The sequence below is a fragment of the Panthera onca genome, chromosome D1, assembly GCF_046562875.1.
Source record: "Panthera onca isolate mPanOnc1 chromosome D1, mPanOnc1 haplotype 2, whole genome shotgun sequence".
NCBI lineage: Eukaryota > Metazoa > Chordata > Mammalia > Carnivora > Felidae > Panthera > Panthera onca.
Genome location: NC_138348.1, coordinates 106,552,477 through 106,568,817, shown reverse-complemented (window position 1 = coordinate 106,568,817; position 16,341 = coordinate 106,552,477). Strand labels below are relative to the sequence as shown.

Genomic DNA, 16,341 nt, shown 5'->3' with positions numbered 1-16,341 from the left:
GTGGGTTACAGCACATGTACATTTAAAATAAAAAAATTAAATTTTGCGTAAATATGATTCCCGTGTTTAAAATATTATAAAACATCACCTGACTATTAAATGGAAGCCAATTACTTCATCTTGCGCTCAACTAAACATCAATCTAATCTAACAGAAGAACAACCATCGGGGCGCCTGTGTAGGCGCAATTAGTTAAGCGTCCAACTCTTCGGCTCAGGTCATAATCTCAGTTTGTGGGTTCGAGCCCCACACTGGGCTCTGCACTGACAAGGCAAAGCTTGCTTGGAATGCTCCCTCTCTGCCCCTCCCTTGCTCTCTCTTTCTCTCTCAAAATAAATAAATAAACTTTAAAAAAATCTTGGGGGAAAGAAAGATCATCTATGTAATACCTGAGATAAAGCATGCCTGTTCTACAAAAAATTAAGAAACTGTAAGGGTAATGTTGATTATACATAATATTTACCTTAGGCCCTGATTTAAAACTTAACCTCCTGTGCATTTTACTAAGTACAAATTATACCTCAATTATGGTACAGAGTTGTGGAATCACTATGTTGTATACTTGAAAGTAATGTAACACTGTGTGCCAAATATACATCAATAAAAATAAAATTACTTAAATCTCAATTAAAAGTAAAAACTAATCCTTATCTGAAACAAAATTCTACTGTGCTAGTAATCAACTATTCAATTCAATGCTTGAAAAAAAATCTTGAGACAAGAACTGGGGTTGGAATAATAACTGAAACTAAATAACCACAGATTATGAGGTGTCTCATATTCCTGAGTCTTTGGTGAACAGCATGTATTATTTTATCTTCTTAGGAAACTATTACTTCCTCTATAGAATTAAAATTAAGTTTTTTAACTTTTTATTTTTTTCATTATTGTTTTTAAAGTTTGTTTATTTTCAGAGAGAGAGAGTGCAAGTGGGGCACAGAGAGAAAGGGAGACAGAGGATCTTGAAACGGGCTCTGTGCTGAGAGCAGAGATCCTGATGTGGGGCTTGATCTCAAGAACTGTGAGATCATAACCCGAGCCGAAGTCAGATACTTAACCTACTGAGCCATCCAGGCATCCCAGTTTTTAACTTTTTTAAATACTGTTTTGTTTCTTTAAGTTTGTTTATTTAAGTAATCTCTATGCCCAACATGGGGCTCGAACTCAACCCCAAGATCAAGAGTTACATGCTCTTCCAATTAAGCCAGCCAGGCACCCCTAAAAGGTGTTTGAAACTCAGTTTTCAGATGCCTAGTCTAGGGCTCCACTCAGCACGGAGTCTGCTTAAGATTCTCTCACTCTCCTTCTACCCCTCCCCCCACCCCTGCTCGCATGCACTCTCTCTCTGAAAAATAAAAAAATTAAAAATATATGTTTCACTTACCGCTGGGGTAGGAGTCTATCATTAGCCAGGTAGCCCGGTTTATGAATCTCTTTATTATAATCTCCATACTTGGCCTGAACAGCATAGGAAGCCAAAAGAACTGCGGTTTCTGGAGGACAATATATCTCATCATTTAAGATAGCTTCCTTAACTTGAAGGAAGAAAAGTCTCTGGGTTATTTCTTGAATTAATTCCTCAGAAACATCTTCAGGAAAGAATTTAGCTCTAAATTTGAACTGTAAAGGATTCTCTTTTTTAACATCTTGCTGTGTCACCTGGAACGATAATTTCAAACATCATCAACAAAAATGGTAAGTTCACACCAAATTCTTTTTTAGAAGAAAGCAGGATATAAAATATAAATAAGATTCTAAATCCATAAGACTCTAGTGTGTAAGTAAGATTCCAAACTTATAAGAAGCTTATTCTTTATGTTTAAGTCAAACTGAGTCAGTTACACCTAATATTTATTACACGTTAAGTTTTCAAACAGGAAAAGTGAACATTTCCTTTTTCTAAGATGATAAACTCATGGTAACTTATTGAATTCAAAGACGTGACACCTTTAACGACTCAGAGATAATTGTAAAAGGAAGTCTGAGGTCAGTCAGACCCTGCGCTTTCCTAGTACAAATTCATGATCATAACTTCAAAATAACTTAATTACTAGCTGAATTTTATACATATTTTTACCTTTTTATTTAGTTTAAGCCATGTAGAATAACCTTTGCTGTCCACATACTGCAGCCCAAAAAACCAGACCTCACGCAAACCAACTGTTTTCACCACCTTAAAAAAAAAAGTTCAATTTCAGTTCAACATTCATAGTATAAGGAAATGGTCCTGTATTTCAAAAGAAAGACAAAACCACAGAGGTATTATAGGTATATTCCTTTGTTATAAAGATCTTTCTTAAATGTCATGTATTAATTAAAGGAACATTTCTGAAAATTTAAATTCAGGTTTTATATAGTTTACAATGTCATTTCCATTTTATGTGATCCATTTTTTTACACCTCTTCTTCTTTCTCATCTCTCATCATGACCCCAAGAGATCACAAGAAGTCCAGGAAACAGATACAAAGCTGTCATAATCCCACCTGCCTATTTCAATTTATCTCCACAACTACACAACTGGGTAGGCAAGGCAAATAGTATCATTTTGGTGATAAGAGTCCCTGAGGACATGTAAAAGCCATACCTCCTGATGATCCAGCTGGTGATTTCATGCCCCCTTCTACTATACTTTTCACCTACCGTCAATATAAATATTCTATGTTCTTCCTTCACTGAGCAAGAAACCATTCTTGGAACATGCCCAGATTTTACCCTTCTGCACCTCTGCTCATGCTTCTTCTTCTGCCTAGAATGTTTCTTCTGTACTTTCGCCCCCTTTTGAATAATTTATTCCTCAAGGCCCAGCTCAACTAACACACCTTCTGTGAATGAAGCTGTCCTATTATACAGATAAAATTAATCAATTGTTCCTTAATGTTCCCACAGCACTTTATCTAGTATCTATAGCTACTGGAACATTGATTCTATCTTATCGTAAGTAACTGTATGAGAAGTAGTGTGTCTATTTACCCTCCTTCATTCTTTAAAACTAAGGACAGAGATTACTGTCTTATTCATCTTAATTATGTCACCCTATAAAGAATTAGTAGCCCATGGAAGGTACTCAAAAGTATTAGAGTAAATAGAGTGGTGAGCTAGGACCCACCCAAGAATGTACCAACACTTGGAAAAAGCTTATTTAAAAAAAAAAAATCTATTTTAAGATGAAAGTGAGGGAAATGAGCCAGGAGAGGTGAGAGTTTATTAGTATTTTAAAAGCTTGAGAGAAAGATTCAACATTAGTTGTAAGTGATATTCTTGGCTTATTTTTTAAAAATAGCTAACAACAGGGGTGCCTGGGTGGCTCAGTCGGTTAAACTCCAACTTCGGTCCAGGTCATGATCTCACTCACAGTTGTGAGTCTGAGCGCCGTGTCAGGCTCTGTACTGACTAGCTCAGAGCCTGGATCCTGCTTCAGATTGTGTCTCCCTCTCTCTCTCTCTCTGCCGCTCCCCTGTTCACACCCTGTCACTGTCTCAAAAATAAGTAAATGTTAAAAAAATTCTTTTTTAAACATATCTAAAAATGTGTCAGGCTTTTGGATTTCAAGATAGCATACTGAACCCTTCAGTTGACTTTCCTTCTCTTGAAAAATTCAGTGAAATTACACACACCAAAAAAATTAAAAATAAGAAAAAAACATTTAGCTCTGCTAGGAAAAGTTATCATCAAAAAACCAAAAACAAATTTCTACATGATATGGGATATAAAGACTCACACTGATGCAAAAACTGATCAATGCCAAACAACCAAAACTTGAAGCTACACAAAGAAGATCCCAAGTAATTTAACTTTGGCAAAAGACAGTTTGTCCCATCAGAGCCAAAGAATATATTCCAGCTCAGAGCAGCAGAGTAAGAAACTTACTTAGGTCAAAAGCAAGGGAGAGAAATGTATCAAAGTAGCTGCCTCAACTGTTGCCTTTAGGCTTTGCCAGATTCATGAGCTTGCTAAGGAAAGGCGGGATCTGCCACAGTGGGCACAAAGGGCAGTACCTTAACTAACTGGAGACCATTACAACAAACACCAGGAAGAACAAGAAGGCTCAGCTGTGAAATTCTTTAAAAGGCCCTATCTCTTCAGTGCTTTTCCTACTACTTCTCAAAGGGTTCTCAGAAACTTTCAGACACATACTTTTGTACGTAAAAACATACTTGAGGAAGCGGGTGCCTGAGTGGCTTAGTCAAACGTCTTGACTCTTGACTTCGATTCAGGTCATGATCTCATGGTTTGTGGGTTCAAGTCCTGAGCAGCCTGCTTGGGATTCTCTCTGTCTCCCTCTCTGCCCTCCCCAACTCTGGCTCTCTTGAGCATGCTCTTTCTCACACTCTCAATAAATACATAAACTTAAAAAAAAAAATACTTGGGTACTTAACTACAATATATGTATACTTATCTATAAATTATGCACAGGCAAAAATCACAGTAATACATTATAAAACATGTATTTTTAAAGTAACTTGAAAAAGGACAAAAATATAAATAAACATTTTAATTTTTTTTTCTTGCATCCTAACAGATCATATTGAACACTTCTTAGGGGTGCGAATACTCTAATCCCACAGGTGGAAGCTGTAAGTGAAGGATAATGTGGGAAGAATCAGGCAGTAAACCAAAGGACCCCAAGCACTCAATTAGAGCCCCCTATGCACAGCAGCTGGCCTCAAGCTCATCATGATCAGAAGTAAGGCCTTGCTACAGATGGATTTAGGTTGCTATGGACCCTTGTTTGAAAGGACCCCTATCTCTAGCCTGCTCCTGGTCAGACCCTAAACCTACCTACCTGCCAACCCACTCCATATGCTCACTATACTCAAGGTAAAGCCTGGTTTTAGATCCTAACATTTGGACTCAAGAGAAGTTGTCAGGAAACAACAGTGACTCCAAGAAATAACTGCTTAGGGAGCACATTACAGATAACGATACTCCTTATCTAGAACTTCACTTATACTATGAGCTGGGTGTGTATCAAATGCTGTCCTATGTACTTTTCCATGGATGGATTCTCACTTAACTCACAACAACCTCCTCAGGGAAGAAGAGTGCAATCACCATCCTCACTGTACAAATGAAACAAATGAGGCAAAGCAAGTAATTTGTGCAAATCAAACAGCTAGAGCTGGGACTCTACCGCAGGCAGTGTGGCTCCAGAGCCTACACTCTTATACTACACAGTATTGCACTATAATAAAGGAGGTGTCCTTTCCCCCTGCTATCCAAACGAAAGCAACTCTGCTTCATAAAAAACAAGTATCTTATTTCTCATATGCAATACCAAAAAGGCCCACTTGCTCATTAGTTTTTGACTAACACAAACACTGCACTATGACATTTCAACTTGCTACAAAGTAAGTACAATGAATGCTGACTCCATTAAAACTTTTCAACTGTTAATTTACTTTGTGGGGGAGGAGCAGAGACAGAGGCAAAGAGAGAATCCCCAAAAGACTCTGGGCTGACAACACAGGGCTCAATCCCACAAACTGTGAGTCACGACCTGAGCTGAAATCAAGAGTTGAATGCTTAACCAACTGAACCATTCAGGCACCTCTCCATTCACATATTTATTAAAGTAAAGTAAGATAAGCTATATATTCACAAACAGGAAGCCGAGAAGAATCAACAGAAGAGGATATCATATTAGTTCACAAGGTAAGATGTGTATAAGGTATGGTGCATGTAGCTGCTTATGATTTTGCTTTAAGAATTTGCTCACTCACAAAAAAACCTTTCATCTTACAGAAAGACCTTACCAGGGCTTTCAAGATCATCAATTACCTAATCAGGAAGATTAAGTATACTTTGTTAAGAAAAGAAACAACTTCCCAGGGATTTTTGAATTTTATATCATATTTTGGATCGGTATGTGATAGAATGCTACATAATAAAACCAAAATATCTACAAGGTTACTTATTGCTGTACACTAGAAATTCTGTCTCCTGTTCTGTTCTCTAAGTTCAAGGAAGTCTAACCACAGACTACTGCTCTCTGCTCAGCTCAGATGTAAAAGTTGACGTAAACATCCACCCCGGAGTCTCATGCCTTGCAAAATCTATCACCTTTCTCCCTTTTGCAATCAAGTCAACCTTCCTAACCACTTGGCCTCTGGGTACCAATCTCTTTCCTTCCCTTCTCAATAAAACATCAGTTACATCATCATACTGCAAAACCTGGGAAACTTAAAGCGTTTCATGCTCTACCCACTGAGCTAGCCGGGCACACCTGGGGAGCTTAAAAAACAAACAAACAAACAAACAAACAAACTAATGATTTACAGTAGGCCCCAATTAAATCAGAAGCTCTGGAGGAGGTTTCCAAGCATTGCTTTTTGTTTTTTTAAAGCTCCACTGGTGACTCAAATGTGCACTCAAGAGTGAGACAACAAAGAGAAGACCCATAGTCCAAATTCCTTAATATGACACCCATGTTCACTTATCATGAGGTTACAACACCAAACAGATGTTAGGTACCTCCTTATAGCCTATAGTTCCCTGTGCCTCTGCTCCTGCCATCCCCTCTGTCTAGGATCTCCACCCACCCCACTTTGCACAGTATCTTTGAATCCTTTTTTTGTCCTCATTACAATGCTTTAGATAGCAGATGTTAAAGAAATACCTTAAATGGTGTTGGGAAAACTGGACAGCAACATGCAGAAGAATGAATCTGGCCCACTTTCGTACACCATACACAAAAACAAACTCAAAGTAGATGTAAGACCTAAATGTGAGACAGGAAACCATCAAAATCTTGAGAAGAAAACAGGCAGCAACCTCTCTGACCTTGGCCACAGCAACTTCTTAACTGACATGTCTCCAGAGGCAAGGGAAACAAAAGCAAAAATGAACTACTGGGACCTCATCAAGATAAAATCTTCTGCACAGCGAAGGAAACAATCAACAAATCTAAAAGGCAGCCTACGAAACAGAAGATATTTGCAAATGACGTATCTGATAAAGGGTTCAAGAACTACAAACTCAACACCCAAAAAACAAATGATCCTGTGAAGAAATGGGCAGAAGATATGAACAGACACTTTTCCAAAGAAAACATCCAGAGATGAAGATACTCATCATCAGGGAAATACAAATCAAAACCACAATGAGAAACCACCTCACACCTGTCAGAATGGCTAACATTAACAACTCAGGCAACAACAAAAGCTGGCGAGGATGCAGAGAAAGAGGATCTCTTTTGCACTGCTGGTGGGAATGCAAACTGGTGCAGCCACTCTAGAAAACAGTACAGAGGCTCCTCAAAAAACTAAAAATAGAACTACCCTATGATCCAACAATTGCATGTTTAGGTATTTACCCAAGGGATACAAAAATACTGATTTGAAGGGGAACATGCACCCCAATGTTTATAGCAGCATTATCAACAAGAGCCAAAGTATGGAAAGAGCCCAGAGCCCAATGTCCACTGACTGATGAATGGATATAGAAGATGTGGGGTATGTGGGATATAGAAGATGTGGGAGATATATATATATTATATATATATATATATATATATATATATATATATATATATAATGGAATATTACTCAACGATCAAAAAGAATAAAATCTTGTCATGTGCAACAAAGTGGATGGAAGTAGAGTGTAATGTGCTAATTGAAATAAGTCAGTCAGAGAAAGACCAGTACCATATGATTTCACTCATGTGGAATTTAAGAAACAAAACAGATGAACACAGGGGAAGGGGAAAATAAGAGGGAAGTAAAGCATGAGACTCTCAACCATAGAGACCAAACTGAGGGTAGATGGTGGGAGGGAGGTGGGGGATGGGTAAAATGGATGATGGGTACTCAGGAGGGCACTTGGGATGAGCACTGGGCGTTATATATAAGTGATGAATCACTAAATTCTACTCCTGAAACCATTACTACACTGTATGTTAACTAACTTGGATTTAAACAAACAAAAAGATACAAACAGAAAAAAAAAACAAAACCTAATAATTAATTTTAAAAAGTCCTATCTCTCAAATGCAGGAATGAGAAACAACAGTGTCTGTACCGCTGTGCCAGATATCTTGAACAGGTACCGTGAAAAATTTCAAGTGCCACATTGCTGCAATACCAGTAAAATCACAGAAAAACATACAAAGAAGTTGCAACATATTCCACTCTACATTGTCAAGAGCTGCATACTTCATGTGGTTAAATGATACCTGGTCAAAAAGCTGCTTGCCAGTTGTATTGGGCTGAATGGCAAACTCCAGCTCAGCATCCATAGTGGTCACTCTTACGTTGATCTGCAGTAAAAACAGAAGGGAAAATCACTAGGATACAGAATATATTTATTAAGTATTAAACATGAGAAAATATTATCTGATTTATAAAATAAAGCATAATGTGCAGGCAATAAAGAGCCACTCCATAATTGTACCTAGTATTTTCTTTATTAAAATAACCAACTTTGGGGCGCCTGGGTGGCTCAGTCGGTTAAGCGGCCGACTTCGGCTCAGGTCATGATCTCGTGGTCTGTGAGTGCGAGCCCCGCGTCGGGCTCTGTGCTGACAGCTCAGAGCCTGGAGCCTGTTTCAGATTCTGTGTCTCCCTCTCTCTGACCCTCCCCCGTTCATGCTCTGCCTCTCTCTGTCTCAAAAATAAAATAAAAAAAACATTAAAAAAAAAAAAATAACCAACTTTGATTTTAATCACAGGAAATCTAAAATCTATTTGAAAAAGAACTTACAAAGTCCTCTTTTAAAAACATTTATTGACTTTTTGGCATATAGTAGGCACTAGGCCATGACCTTTCCATGTTCTCATTCAGCCCCTGCAACAATACTAGGAAATATAGTCATTTCTATAGAAACTAAAAGAGTTCCCATTATTTGCCCACAGGGATATCAAACAGCAGAGTAGGTATTTCAACTGAGCCATAACTCCAAATTCTCTGAATGTCATTCACTATCCTGTATTTCTTTCAACACAAAATTCAGATAGTTTTATTCATATTGCAAATATACTGACTTTATAAAAAGCATTCTTTGACCTCTGTTAGACTCTATCCTAAATTCTCTTTTGTATAAATACCTTTCTAACTGGGTATCTCACCAAAATCTTAATATGCCTTAATGAAAATAATTTTAAGGGGCACCCGGGTGGCTCAGTCAGTTGAGCGTCCGACTTCAGCTCAGGTCATGATCTCGCAGTTCGTGAGTTTGAGCCTCGCGTTGGGCTCTGTGCTGACAGCTCAGAGCCTAGAGCCTGCTTCGGATTCTGTGCCTCCCTCTCTCTCTGCCCCTTCCCCACTCATGCTCTCTGTCTCTCAAAAATGAATAAACGTTGGGGCACCTGGGTGGTTCAGTCAGTTAGGTGGCCGACTTTGGCTCAGGTCATGATCTTGCGGTGAGTTCGAGCCCCGCATCAGGCTCTGTGCTGACAGCTAGAGCCTGGAGCCTGCTTTGGATTCTGTGACTCCCTCTCTGTCTGCCCCTCTCCCACTCATGTTCTGTCTCTCTTGCTCTCAAAACTAAATAAACATAAAAAAATTAAAAAAAATAAAGAATAAACGGTAAAAAAAAATTTTTTTTAAAAGAATTTTAATTCCAGAGTATCATCTTCATTTAGAGTTTACCATCATGTGGTACAAATGTACCTTTTTAACTCATACTATTAGAACTCTAAATGTGACTTATTTCCCCTTTACATTTACATTCCCCCTGCACATGTAGCCTTTATCTGAAATACGTTCTCTAATCAAATAAACCTTACCAATCTACCCTTCTTTAAAATAGTGCCTATTAGGAAATATGCATACACATATACATGTAGCATACATAAACAATGAAGCATAACAACATAAAACCTATTGTCATAGAATATGTATTTGGTCTTCATTCTGTTTCTTGGCAGAGAGTTCCTAAAGCCCCTGGAATTTCCTGAATGACAGAAGTCAGTGGAGCATTTTTTGTTACTCACAAGCCCCTTTCAACCACACCTGAGTTTGGGCTAATGAAGTGACTCCAGATGGGCCCGTACACACTTCATGATGGGGGCTGGTAACCACAAGAACCAAGCATGTGATTACAGCCACTACCCTAATCTCCAAAGAGAGGAGGCTGGGCAGTTGGGTTAATCGTCACTGGCTGTACGTGATTTGATCAATTGTACCTACATAAAGGACACCTCATAAAAAACCTTCAACAAAGGGGTTCACAGAGAGCTTCCAAGTTGATGAATGCATCCACGTACAAAGAGAAAGGTGGACTGCAAACTCTACAAGAACAGAAGCTCCCCTGCTCTGGACCTTCCTGGACTTTGCCCTAGGTGCCTCCTCTTCCTCTGTGTCTTTCATTTGTATCCTTATAATATCCTTTGTATTAACCAGTAATAATAAGTAAAAGTGTTTCTCTGAGTTCGGTAAGCTGTTCCAGTGAATTACAGTACCTGAGGAGGGGACCGTGGGAATCTCCAATGTGTAGCCAAGCTAGAAATGTGGGTAACATGGAGATCCACTATTTGGGATTGGTGTCTGGAAGCGACAGCAGTCCAGTGGGACTGAGCCCTTAACACGGACTGTCTGTGCTAATCCGGGTAGGTGGTGTCAGAATGAATTCAACGGCAGAACCCACAACTGATGAGTACACAGAACTACAGAACTGCTTGATGTGGAAAACCTATACAACTATCACCAGAAACCGAGTAATGAAAAAGTTTTTCTTTACCCATATATCTACCACTCAATTTAATAACAAGAAATGGCAAATTATGCTGTGGATACCAATCTATTTCTTCTGAATTTCCCTGTCCTCAATCCCCCACAGGTGAGCAATAAACTGAATTTTTTGTCTGTCATTCTTTTTTTTCAAATAATACTTTTGAGGTGGCACCTGGGTAGCCCAGTCAGTTAAGCACCTGACTTCGGCGGAGGTCATGATCTCGTGGTTTGTGGGTCAGAGCCCCATGCCGGGCTCTGTGCTGACAGCTCAGAGCCTGGAGCCTGCTTTGGATTCTGTATCTCCCTCTCTCTCTCTACCCTTCCCTGCTCCTGCTCTCTCTCCCTCATAAATAAATACATAAACAAACATTAAAAAAAAAAAAAAAAAGAATAGTTTTGGGGCACCTGGGTGGCTCAGTTAAGTGGCTGCCTCCTGATTTCAGCTCAGGTCACGATCTCACAGTTGGTTCGTGAATCTGAGCCCCGTATCAGGCTCCATGCTCACAGTGGAGAGCCTGCTTTGGATCCTGTCTCCCTCTCTCTGCCCGTCCCCTGCATGCACAGTCACGCACTCTCAAAACTAAATAAAGGTAAAAGAAAATTAAAAACAAAATAGCTTCACCACAAATGTGGGTATCTCTATGTAAAATATTTAGTTTTTCTTGATTTTTAACTGTGTTAAAGTTGTACAGTACTGAATAAGAAAGTCTTCTTTCTTGATATGGGCAATGGCTACAGAAGTATATTTTACTTTATGAAAATTCATCAACTAAACACAATATGTTCTTCTCAGTATGTATATTCTATTTCAATAAAAAGTTTATGGGCACCTGGATGGCTTGGTCAACTAAGCATCTGACTCTCAATTTTGGCTCAGGTCATGATCTCATGGTTTGTGAGATCAAGCCTCCTGTCAGGTTCTGCACTGACAGCACAGAGCCTGCTTGGGATGCTCTCTCCCTCTCTTTGCCCTTCAACCCGTGATCTCTCGCTTGCTCTCAAAATAACATTAAAGAAAAAAGTTTCAACAAATGTTTTTTCACCTTTGTATTTCTAAAATCCATTGATTTTTTTGTGAGTAGTTATAATTCATTCATTTCTATTGCTATACAATTATTGCCAGAAAATAATTTACCCACTTTCTCGTCAATGGACATTGTTTCTAATTTTTTGGTTATCAAGAATACGGTTATGAACACTCCTGTATATGTCTCCTAATACGTATATATCTGAGTGTCTCTAGAAGTAAATACTCCAATGAAGTCCTGGGTAATAAAGTATGAAGTCAAATTTACCATGAAAAAGTGAACTGTCTTCCAACAACAGAAGTCCTGCTGATCTGTATTTTCACTAACAACGGGTATTACCGGATTTTTAAAATATCTGACAATCCAGTGGGTATAAAATGGTATCTCTATACGGTCTTACTGAGCAGATCTGATTCCAAAAGAGGTTGAGAACATTTTCATAGGTATAGTGTGCAGAAGTCTACGGCAGCCCCCATGATCATCCCCTGATGTCACCCTCATGATTGTGTTACATTACACGGGAGAAGGCATTTTTTTAGATGTACTTGACCTCACCTACAGATGTAGTTGACCTCAAAATTGAAGGATTGTGTGTGAGTGGAGCTAAGCTATTCACAGAAGTCCTTTAAAAGCAAAGTGTTTTTTTCTGACTGGTTGCAAAAGTCACAAAAATTCAAAGTGTGACAGGAATTTGACGTAAAAGAGGTTCTCCACTGGTGAATTAAAGGGGCCATGGGCAAGGACCTGACACCAGCCTCTAGGAGCTAAGAGTGGTCCCTGGCCAACAGCTAGTAGGAAAATGGGAACTTCAGCCTCCAGTAATTAAAGATGGATCATTTTTGCAAGAAATGAATTCTGCCAATAGGAATACACTTGAAAGAAGACCCTGAGTTCCGGAGGAGAATGCAGCTGGGATAGACCTTGATTTCAGGCTAGGGAGACCCTGAACAGAGAACCTACCCAATCATATCATCCCTTATTTCTAACCTACAAAAATATGAGATAATAAATGGGTACTGCTTTAAGCTACTAAATTTGTGGTAATTTGTTAAAGAATAACAAAACTAATATATTATGTTTATTGACCACTCAGTCTCCTCATCTTTGGAGACGTCTGTTAACATCTATTGCTTATTTTTCTACTGGGTTGTTTTTTTGTTTTTTTTTTTCTCACTACTATGTAGCCAATCTTTACATATCCTACATACTAATACCTTGATAATTATTTGTATCACAAAAAAAAAAAAATCTTCTCCCAGTTTGTAGTCTGTCATTCTACTTTGAAGTGTCCTTTATGATAAACATATTAACTTTAATGTTGAAGATATGTTGTATTTATGGGTGTCACTATTTTGGGCCATATTTAAGAAATCTTTCTCTACTCTGGATTCTTGAAGATACTCTTCTATTTCATACTAAAGTTGTTTTTCATAACTTGTCTTCAATGATTTTTGCTTATGATTTGAGGTAGAGATCCAATTTCATTTTTTAATCCCCATGAGGATAATGACATGGGGATTTAAAACATCTAAGTGATGTATATTGATTAGTTAATTTGCTTCCTGAAGACAACTGAAACATATCAAATATCTACAGGTCTGGGGTCTGAATTTGCGCTATTCTTTTGCACTGGTTGACGTACTACTCTGTCAAAACCACGCTGTTTGAATTACTACATCTTTCAAAAGTCTTGGTATCTGGTAGGAAAAGTCTCTCCTCATTATCTTTAAGACTTCTTGGCTATTCTTGGTTCTTTTTTCTTGTTCCTGACTTCACAGAAAATCGTAAATTTTCAAAATACCTATGATTTAAAATGGAACAACACTAAATTCATTAGTCTCCTGAGGTGAGAAATAACATCTTTTCAATACTGACTCTTCCCATCCATGACTGTGGTTCTCTCTGTGCATTAATTTAAGTCTTCTTTAAAATCTTCCAAAAAGTGTTTCTAATTTTCTCCCTAAAAATTCTATTAATTTGGGTACCTGGCTGACTCAGTCAGTACAATGTGTGACTCTTGATCTCAAGGTTGTAAGTTCAAGCTCCCCCCTACTGGGTGTAGAGATTACTTAAAAAAAATAAAATCTTAAAAAAATCATATTAATCATTTGTTAGATATCGTTCCCATATATCACTATGATTTTGTCACTATTATAAATACATGTCCACTATCCGTTGATATCCCAAAGGCGTTGAAAACAAGTTTATTAGCTAATTTCTAGCAAAACCTTATTAACATGAAGTGATGGGTGACTAGCTGGTGAGTTTAATTATCCCATTTCAAATGAATACTCACACAACTGACATAGAAAAACATTAATGTTTTTGAGGTGATATACCAGGTCTTGAGGGAAGCTTCATGACATGACAGAGACACATAATAAAGTATATATTCACCTTTATAAAATCCAAAAGATTCCAAATATTGAAACTCATGTAGCTTAAAGAGTTTCAAACAAAAGATTGTAGATTTGATGAAATATTTTTCCATAACATAATTGTTTCTCCTTTTGCTTTTGTAGAAATGCAACTCGTTTCTATACTGATCATTTTATCAGGGGTTTCCCTGCTAATTGTTATGACAGGGCTGTAAATTTCCATGTTTATATAAATCAGGGGTCAGACTGGGATCCCCTCTCTCTGCCCCTCCCCCACCCGTGTACGTGCGAGCTCTCTCTCTCTCTCAAAATAAACATTTAAAAGTATATACACAGGTCTGCAGAAGTGTGACTTGACCAAGTTTACGTATCTACTAAGTATAAAACTAAGCCAATAGATCAGTGGAAAACACAGAAATCAAATTAATATACAATTTATATCTACCTGCACATATAATTTTGAATCCTTACTCTAAGGAATAATACATCAATGTTTTCCACTCAATTATAGTAACAGTTTGCTAAAGTAACTATAAACTTTCATATTCCTATCAGAAATATTAGAGCTCCAGTTGATTCCCATTCTTACCAACACTTGATATTATCAAGCTCTAATTTTAGCCATTATAGTGACTATAAAGTGGTATCTCAACTGTAGTTTTGTGTTTCCCTGTAACTAAAGACATTGAGCATCTTTTCATGTGTCCGCTAGCTATCAATATATGTTCTTTTGTAAAGCATCTGTTCAAAGTTTTTGCCCATTTTTTAAAAACTGGGTTATCTTACGGAGTTCTAAAGGAACTGTATATTCAATTACTTTCTCCTGTTCTGTTTCATCTTTTCATTTTCTCATTGCTCTCTTTCAAAGGACAAAAGTTTTTAATTATGATGAAATCCAATGTGTTTTTTAAACGGTTCAAACTTTCGAAAGAAGTAAAAATACAAAATAAATGGTTAAAACTTCCTGTATGTTATCTAAGAAACTTTACCTACCCCAGGGTCACAAAAATGTTTTCTTCTAGCAGTTTTACAGTTTGACCTTTTGTATTTAGATCTATGATCCACTTAGGGTTAATTCGGTGTGTAAATTGTGAGGTAAGGGCCAATGTTCATATTCTTCTATATGGATAACCCTTTGTTCCAAACCATTTGTTGGAAAGAATTTTATTTTTTATTATTTATTTATTTTTTTTTTAATTTTTATTGAATTGTGTGAAAGTCTTGTAAAAAATCTAATGAATGCATATGGGTAGTTGCATTTTTGTTTCACTGATTCCATTATCTACCAACACCACATTATCTTATCTTTGTAGTTTGTGAACAGGTCTTAAGATACAGAAGTGTAAGTTTTCCAACTTTTTTCTTTTTAAAAATTGCTTTAGCTCTTCCATATAAATGTTGGCAGTTCTACAGACGTTTTACAATCAGCTAATCAATGTCAGCCAAAGAAGCCTCCTTGGATTGAAGTGATGAAATTGCATTCATTCTACCATTACATTGGGTACAAATGACACCTTAATAGTATTTTCTACACATATCTATGAACATTACAGAATATTATCCTGCAAATTTAAGTCGTTAACTTCCCACAAGTTTTCACTGTAGAGATCTCGTACAGTTTCTGTAAATTTATTCCAAAGTATTTCATATCTTTGATGGAGTTACAAATACATTTTTTTTACTTCATTTTTCAAATTTTATACAAGGATATAAGAAAGGCTAGTGATTTTTAAAAATATAAGCCTGTGTCCAACAATCTTGCTAAGTTCAGTTATTAGTTCTAGTAGTTGGTTTTTAGATTCCTGAAGACTGTGTCATCTGCATCTGCAACAACGCAAATGTACTCTGTTACCTACCTGCTGAGTCTTTAAAGTAATTCCAAAGAGATATTCATGTCAGGAAACTCAAATAGCTATAACCAATGACTTTCTTAAAAAGGTAACTGGCCAAAAGAAACACTGAAAAACAACACCTCAATTTTGTTCGATGAAGCAAAAACATTTATCCCAAGAAAAAAGGAATAAATCTTAGTCAAAAACTATATAATTATACAACTAAGTAAAATCATACATACACCCTTAAACTAAAAAATCTAAGACTATACAATATCAGCATCGGTGTCACTAGCATCAAAGCTAGAACTATGAGAAAATTAATGCATGGATCCTTCCAACCTCTTATTACTTCCTCCTGCTTAACAAGAAGTTACTATTTACTGAGCACCGAATGTTCCCAGTTCTCATAATTCTCACCAAGATCTCTT

The 16,341-nt window shown here is 37.3% G+C and overlaps 1 protein-coding gene across 1 annotated transcript in view; it reads right to left on the bottom strand.

Moving 5' to 3' along the window:
• The window catches only part of RDX (radixin), a 94,413-nt gene that overhangs the window by 61,950 nt on the left and 16,122 nt on the right, over positions 1-16,341 (bottom strand). Inside the window, exons 3-5 of the mRNA XM_078432721.2 lie at positions 8,175-8,258; positions 2,078-2,173; positions 1,385-1,659 (exon numbers count right to left, since the gene is read on the bottom strand). Coding sequence (XP_078288847.1) covers positions 1,385-1,659; positions 2,078-2,173; positions 8,175-8,258 — 455 coding nt within the window. The remainder of the gene's footprint in view (positions 1-1,384; positions 1,660-2,077; positions 2,174-8,174; positions 8,259-16,341) is intronic.